The sequence below is a fragment of the Gossypium hirsutum genome, chromosome D06 (genome assembly GCF_007990345.1).
Source record: "Gossypium hirsutum isolate 1008001.06 chromosome D06, Gossypium_hirsutum_v2.1, whole genome shotgun sequence".
Classification (NCBI taxonomy): domain Eukaryota; kingdom Viridiplantae; phylum Streptophyta; class Magnoliopsida; order Malvales; family Malvaceae; genus Gossypium; species Gossypium hirsutum.
Window position 1 is genome coordinate 66,183,840 of NC_053442.1, and position 7,261 is coordinate 66,191,100.

The 7,261-nt window shown below is 30.5% G+C and overlaps 1 protein-coding gene and 1 non-coding gene across 3 annotated transcripts; one reads left to right on the forward strand and one right to left on the reverse strand.

Moving 5' to 3' along the window:
• The first annotated feature begins 310 nt into the window (after positions 1-310).
• LOC107960187 (uncharacterized) lies at positions 311-2,617 on the forward strand. Of its 2 annotated transcripts, none has more exons than XM_041096343.1 (5): positions 311-761; positions 902-1,066; positions 1,176-1,308; positions 2,063-2,276; positions 2,364-2,617. In XM_041096343.1, the coding sequence occupies exons 1-5, from the start codon at positions 732-734 to the stop codon at positions 2,443-2,445; spliced, it is 624 nt and encodes a 207-aa protein (XP_040952277.1). In that variant the 5' UTR covers positions 311-731; the 3' UTR covers positions 2,446-2,617. The 2 variants fall into 2 exon arrangements, with proteins under 2 accessions (XP_040952277.1, XP_016751957.1); XM_016896468.2 differs by having other exon boundaries at positions 1,203-1,308.
• A 1,251-nt stretch (positions 2,618-3,868) lies between these two features.
• On the reverse strand, positions 3,869-3,942 carry TRNAV-CAC (transfer RNA valine (anticodon CAC)). The gene has a single exon. It is a non-coding gene; the product is annotated as a tRNA-Val (tRNA).
• Between the last annotated feature and the right edge of the window lie 3,319 nt (positions 3,943-7,261).

The following is a 7,261-nucleotide window of genomic DNA, read 5'->3' on the forward strand; positions in this document are numbered from 1 at the left end:
ATTCAATCCTATAAATTTAAAGAAATGAATACATCAATTTATCTTCAATGTACTCAAACGCATCTCCTCCTACTACATTAACAACAATATTCGTACCAATCGAGTTATTACTTATTTTGAAGTCATTACACTTACTTCAAGTACAAATACTTTTTCCTATTATTAGCTATAATCAACATAAATAAAAATCTAAAATTTTCACAAATTTCTATTTATAAATGAAAATTTCCTATTAAGAGTATACCAACTCATTAAACAACCCATCATATAAAAACTATATATATATAAAGCCTCCACAATTCCAAATCCTATATCTTTCATTTGCATGTATTTGATTACATTTTTTTCCCTTCATCTTAACCAAATTCCCATTTCAAATTTCCTTCCTTCATTGATTTTTATGTTTTTTTTTTTAATCTCTCTGCAACATATATCAGTTAAAGCTTCAACCTTTATACCCAAATACAAGATTTTGATTTTAAAAAAGCATCAGTCTTTGTTCTTTTGTGTATAAATCACGAGATTTGTTTGGTTTCTAAGAAAATATTTTATTCGTGTTTGGAAGATTTTCTTCACTATTTTAGAGGGTGTCTCTGTTTTTCGTTCTTTCGTTTTATCTTCCAATCAAGTGGTTTTGAATTTTTGATTTAAAGAGTTACCCAATTGGATACGCAATCTTTGACGCTCTATAAAGTCTTAATTCCACCTCTTCGTTTCATTTTCCCGAGAAAATGTTGGACCTGACGGAAAATCCCAAGTTGGTAAGTATAATCTCTCCGGGTTTTCTTCATTTTTCCCCCTTATTTACTGTTCAATTGGTTTTTCTTTTCATCATCATAATCAATCGTTTCATTTCTAATATAAATCCTTGAAAACATTTCATCTTCGAATTTGGGGATAGGATTTGGCATCTTCCAATGAGATTTCAACACAAAAAATCTCAGTTTCGAATCATATAAGTGGGTTTCAATACACAGCTGATAAACCCGATAGCTTTGTTATCGACATGGATAGTTTCTCTCATGGAGGACTCAATAAAGAAATCAATCAAAACCCAAGAATCACGGTAAGTTTACTTTCTTTCTTTTTTCTGGGAAAATTTTCAAAATCTGTATTTCTGAATTACACGTGTTTACAACTCAATAACACTGTTCATGCATGTGTGAAAATTTCAGTTTTTTTATTTATTTAATAATTCGCAGAAAAGCCTTTCTCGTAAAGGGTCTATGAGAGGGGACAAGAAGATTATAACTTCAAATTGTACAATTTCTAATGATAAAGACTCTATTGTTGCCACTTCACCAAAAGGTACAAACTTTTAGCATTAATTGCTTAGGTGTTGCCATTTGCTGGGTTTTTTTTTTTAACTTGTCCCAGTAAAATTTTCCCGGAAAATTAAAAAAAAAGGGGGAATTTTGGCTATGTTATCAGTTTCCTTGTTAAATTCCTTGAATCGTTTAAATCTAACTTGTTAACAATAAGGTAGTTCTTAGGTAGTATTTAGCTAAGTTACTCAGAATTAAGCCTTTTGCCGGATTGGGTTTTTTCCGGCTATATTTCCTGGCCCGTTTTCCGTCGAATATGTGTCGAAAACATGTACTCCGAACAAAATGAAGAACCGGAGCAATATAAGTATTTAGGGGGGGTAAAAGTACCATCGAGCCTCTTTTACAGTCGGATTGCATTGTCCGGATAAATTAGTCCCTATACTTTAAATTAAAGAGTTAACAGGATCTTCTATTAAAAATTCCATTGAGAATTAGTCCTTGTTATGTAAGAACTATTTTGCTCATTTTTTGAGAAGGGGCAAAATGTAATCTGATTTCTAATACAGGGGCTGTCATGGTATTTTTACCATATTTAGGGGTACCTGAATTTAAGTACTGCTGGTGCTTGGTGTTTAGTAAGCTATTATCCTTTTCATTGATGTTCTTTGTCTTTGATTCATGTTTTCAATGTTTTCTTGCAATTTTTTGTGGTAAAAATTGCCTTTTAGTCTCCATAGTTTTAACTATTTTCTTTGATTTGGCATCGAGTGATCGGATTGCAACTTCTCTGGTAGGGTCTAACACGGTTGAAAAGCCAACAAAGGTCTCTGTAGGGTCTACCGATCAGACCAACAATCCACAAGTTCATCATCAGATCACCATTACAACCGGCAATATCAAAGCTCCACCTGACAGCAGATTCAGTCTACTACGGAGAAACAATTCCCGACGGTCTTCTTCCCCGTGGGTACTCGATCCCAAGAGGATTCTCTTTCTCTTTGCCACCTTGTAAGTTTTCCAAAACCTATCATGTACAATTTCTATTTCAACAACTTCAATATATTGAAACCAAAACTTTGCCGGGTTTTACAACAGGTCGAGTATGGGAACCATTTTGTTGATATATTTCACATTGTCAATCGGCAAAACCGTTGGAGACGAGAATGCTTTCGATTAGTTCATAGTTGGAACTATACTCACCGCCAACTTATTTGCTAATAGCAATACATCGCAACATAACATACAACACGGTGAGAAACCGAAATCAAAACCAACACGAGTTTGATAACGAGGCTAGTTTGAAGAAAGAAAGAAAGAAAGAAAGAAAGAAAGAAAGAAAGAAAAAAAGAGGAATGCAAAAAGCTTATTATCAACCATTGCATTAAAGGTAGCAACAAATCTAGAAGAAGTTGCCAAAGCTTTTTTTAGGCTCTTTAGAGAAAAATTTTGGAGATGAGGACAAGTACATACTTCATTGTGACAAAGATATGGAATTTGCCCTTTTTAATGTATGTATGTATGTATGTATGTATGTATGTATGTATGTATGTATGTAAGAGATGAAAAGAACATGATATTTTTTAACATTTTTTTGTGCTTCATCGTTTATGTATCCTTAGTTGACATATGAAATGGAGGATTTATACCACCTGCTGATACTCTTAACCTTACTACTCTACCTTCATGCCATTCCTCCGTCAACCACCCTTATCTCCACCTTCAACCACCACCAGTGATCAAAATAAATGAGAAATTGTTAAAAAAAAAATTGGTGTCAAAAATGATAATTTATTATTAGATTTAGACCTGATGTAAAATTTTAGGGCCGTTTTCTCCGAAAATAGGTTTTAAATTTTGTCCAAATTCTGTCTAAATTAAAAATGTTAAATCTGATTTCGATTCGGTTTGCATTTATTAATTTTTTTAGTTTATTTTTTATATAAAAAAATATTATACATCAAATACATTAAAAATATTAAAACAAATATTCCCAACAAATTGAAAATATATTAAAGACTTTATCCATAAATAACACTAAGATAATTGCAACTTAGTAAGCAAATACCTCTAAAATAGTAGCAAAATTGACGATAAAACAAGAGTTAGACAATATTCAAACAATAACAACAAAATAGTAGCAATATAATAGCGATATGATAGCAAAACAGTAACAGAACAGTTGATTCGAGTCGGGTCTAGACAATAATTTTACATGAGGCTCGACCTGTTTAGAAAACAAACATTTATATTTTATCTAAGCCCATTCTTCGAATCTATATTTTTACTCAAACTCTCTCACTTTTCGACCGGATCTTTTCAAGCCTGGAAAGGTGATCCGACCCATGATTAGGTCTACTTATGATAGTTGGATTACTATATTTGTAGTTCAAGAGCAAATATGAATTTGACCAGCTACAAAATAAAATTAAACTAGTGTAATCACTAACAAATAAAAAATGGGTAAGAATTTAGTTAAAATTTCATATATACGATTAGACATGTAATATGACAAAAAAAAAAAGGCTTTACTGCAACACTCAAACCAGAGTATGATGCTAATTACTAAGGATGGGCAGAGGAAAAAGAAACAAAAATATGCATGTCTGAGCCCGGGTTCGAACCGGGGACCTCTAGTGTGTGAGACTAGCGTGATAACCAACAACACCACCCAGACGATTAATGGTGGCTGTCGGATCTAAAACAATAAAATCAGATAGAAATAAAAGCAAATTGAATATAGAGATGAAATTAAATAATCATAAAAAGTATTTAAAATAAAATCTTTTAAATTTTGTTTTGATGTAGTTAATGTTTTTTTGAAATTGATTTATCATTTGAGTAAATTTTTTGAATAGTTATATTATCATTCTTCTGAAAATTAGTGAAATATATATGTTTCGTTTTATTTCTTTTTGATTAATATACATGTTTTTGTTGTATATGTTAAATCATTATTCTTAACTAAATATATTCTCGATTGGTCTTATATATTGTAATTATTTTTGCATGGTTTGCCGAAGTTGTAACTAAACTGATATAGTTGTACCTCTGTATTAAATACATAACAACGTGAAATAATTAAAACACTATATAACATGAAAATTATATAAATACATACATATATCAAATTTACATATAATGAACTATTAACATAAAAAATATAGAAATTCATAACATTTAAACATATATATTCTCTTTAAAAGTATGATTAAAAGTCGTGGAGAGTGGTGCTAAGGGCAGACAGGGCTCTGACCATCATTTAACAAGGGAAAATTGTAGTTTTTACTTTCTAAAATGTATAAAATTATAAGTTAGTACATGGTAAAATTACACTTTTTTTTCTTCAAAAATGATAAACTTTTGATTTAGTCCTTTAAAAATTATAAAGATAATTTACTAATACAATGGTGAAATTGCATTTTAGCTCTTATAAAAACATCTAACTTAATTTCAATCCCTCCAAAAAGTATTTTTGACTTCGCCACTAAAATCATGTAAAACATGAGATGAATTGACACACACTAACACACAAATTATTTTTTAAATCGAGTCTCTATGATAAATTAAGTGAAAAAAGGAAAAAAAAAAGATAGCAAAAGGATGAACAAGAACCATTCAAAGACCAATTCTAGAAGTAATTTAAGATATGATCATGATAAAGAGAAATAAATGATCAATGATAGATACAAAATATAAGAAATTAATAAGGGTAGACTATTGGTCCTTTTCACATGCAATGAGACAAAGAAAATATTTTCAATGCCCATTGATGTTTGCTACTCATACAGTGAATCTCATTCATTAACTGTCATTTTTAATATCATTTGTCACGTTACATAAGAATTAATTGAAAGCACGTTTAATCACCACCTTATTTAAATTTATGGTGATAGACTATTTGACTAATTATCCTTAACCCACTAATAGGGATGTGACACGTGATACCTCGAGATTGTAGCTAAGAGTGTAAAAGTCCCCAACTCTGACTAGAAAAGGGATCCCTTATCTTTTTATTCTTCTCTCTCTCCTCATTCAACCTTCTTACCCAACTTAAATATCACCTTCACCTGAATAGCTCCCATGGTGGCTCTCCATCTTGTGCTTAACAGGGTGAACTGTCCAACTACACCGCCATTTCCATCTTGCCAGATTCAAGCATCAACAACTATATTTGACTTCTTTAGACGGTTCCTTACAATGTTGTCAATATTGTATCGAATGATATATTATTTTTATACTGGTACTGGTACATACTAATATCTTTGAGTAAAATTATTACATATTAGATTTATAAATTTTTATTAAACCATCCCACTCATCAAAGTGAATTCCTAACCATGTCTTAGATGAGAATCAATTTGAAGGTTTTCCAAAACCCATCTCATATTTCCTTGTTTTCAACCTCTAAAACAATAATAGTTAAGATTTCATCTTAAAAGACCCTTCAAAAAACAAGAAAATAGATCTATAAGGTTACCTAAACCCATTATTGAGTGCACTAAAACACACGTACAACCTCTTAAATAGGATATTTACCATTGATAGTAATGACAAGTTTCCTCACCGTAAGTGTTTTCCGAAGAGGTAAACAACTAGTAATGAAACGTGCTCCATTTCCATGAACAAGGATTGAACCTCCAACCACATGGTTAAGGAATGAGGTGAATAACCAGCACACCATCCTTAATTCAAAACTTAGGCATTGCACTAAAATCACATACAACAATTTCCTACTTCTCTTACAAACAAAATTCCCCATTAATGCTTCAAGATTTTTGTTTAAGGTTTAGAGTTTTTGAAAAGGTTTTCTGCAATGTTTTTACAATCATATTTGTGGTTGAATCGATCAAGTCATTAAATTTCAATTTCATCGGTTTAAATTAAATAAATTATTAAAAATTCATAAAATTTTTAAAAATTAAAAAAATTATAAAATTTGTTTCAATCATCTGTTAACCATTTATCTTAACCTGATTCAATTGATTCGTATAGCTTCACGAGTCAATTGATTTTTTTGTTACTCTCCAAATCAGCACCTCAAGTTCAATTAAAACAACATCAATTTTCGAAATTAAGAAAGAATATGATAAGGTTTGAACATGTTTCTAAATCAGAGAATTTGATAATTCAAATGGACAATTTTTTTTACACTTTTGAAAGAAAATAAATATTTTTGAATTTTTTATAATCAAATTGAAAGGAAAATACAAACGCATTAAAGGTTAAATTTGTTAAATTTTTTAAAATTCGGATCAAATTAATTAAGGTTGTAAGTATCGAGATTAAATTTATTATTCTGCGGAGGCTGAATACTATGCTTTTGATTGTTAAGAATAATATCGATTGTTCGGTAGACGACAGTCCGAAAACTACTTCCAGAAGAGTGAATCCCCTCAACAAATATAAATATTATATGAAAAATAATATGAATGTGACAAATACAAATAAATTAAAGAGAAAAAAATAGGATGAATAAGAACCATACATAGGTAATGAGAGATAAATGTACGAATGATAGCTACAAAATATCATATAAATATAATAAATTATTAAGGGTAGACTACTTTTCTATTTGGCATGCATTGAGACAAGACATTATTTTCAATCTTCATTTATTGATGCTTGCTGGTGGAGCCCTTCCACAATTTTTTTTAGTATATATTTTTTAAGATTAAAGTAAAATAAAGTAGAATTTTTTTTTAATTTTTTAGATTAAAGTATAATTTTATAATTACAATATTTCCATTTGAGGAGAGGTTAAGACTCCTCCCTGTCCCACTTCTAAATTCGCCTCTGTTACCTACCAAACATTGTCAAGTTAAAGAGTTAAACATCTCGGAACTCCAAAACTCCGATCCTCTTTGGGTGTGCATGAGCATGGTGTCCCATGCCAACATAGCTCTCTTCACTACAATCTTAGCATAAGAACTTGCACATAGCACTTACAATAGCATGCCATCAGTGATCAAGTTAGGCATCAAGAATAATCCCAT

Excerpts from the sequence above, each read along its gene's own strand:
- LOC107960187 (XM_041096343.1), top strand. The coding sequence starts at position 732 with ATGTTGGACCTGACGGAAAATCCCAAGTTG. Across the intron at positions 1,067-1,175 it reads ATCAAAACCCAAGAATCACG|TTTTTTTATTTATTTAATAA; the intron begins GTAAGTTTACTT and ends TGAAAATTTCAG. Across the intron at positions 2,277-2,363 it reads CTCTTTCTCTTTGCCACCTT|GTCGAGTATGGGAACCATTT; the intron begins GTAAGTTTTCCA and ends GTTTTACAACAG.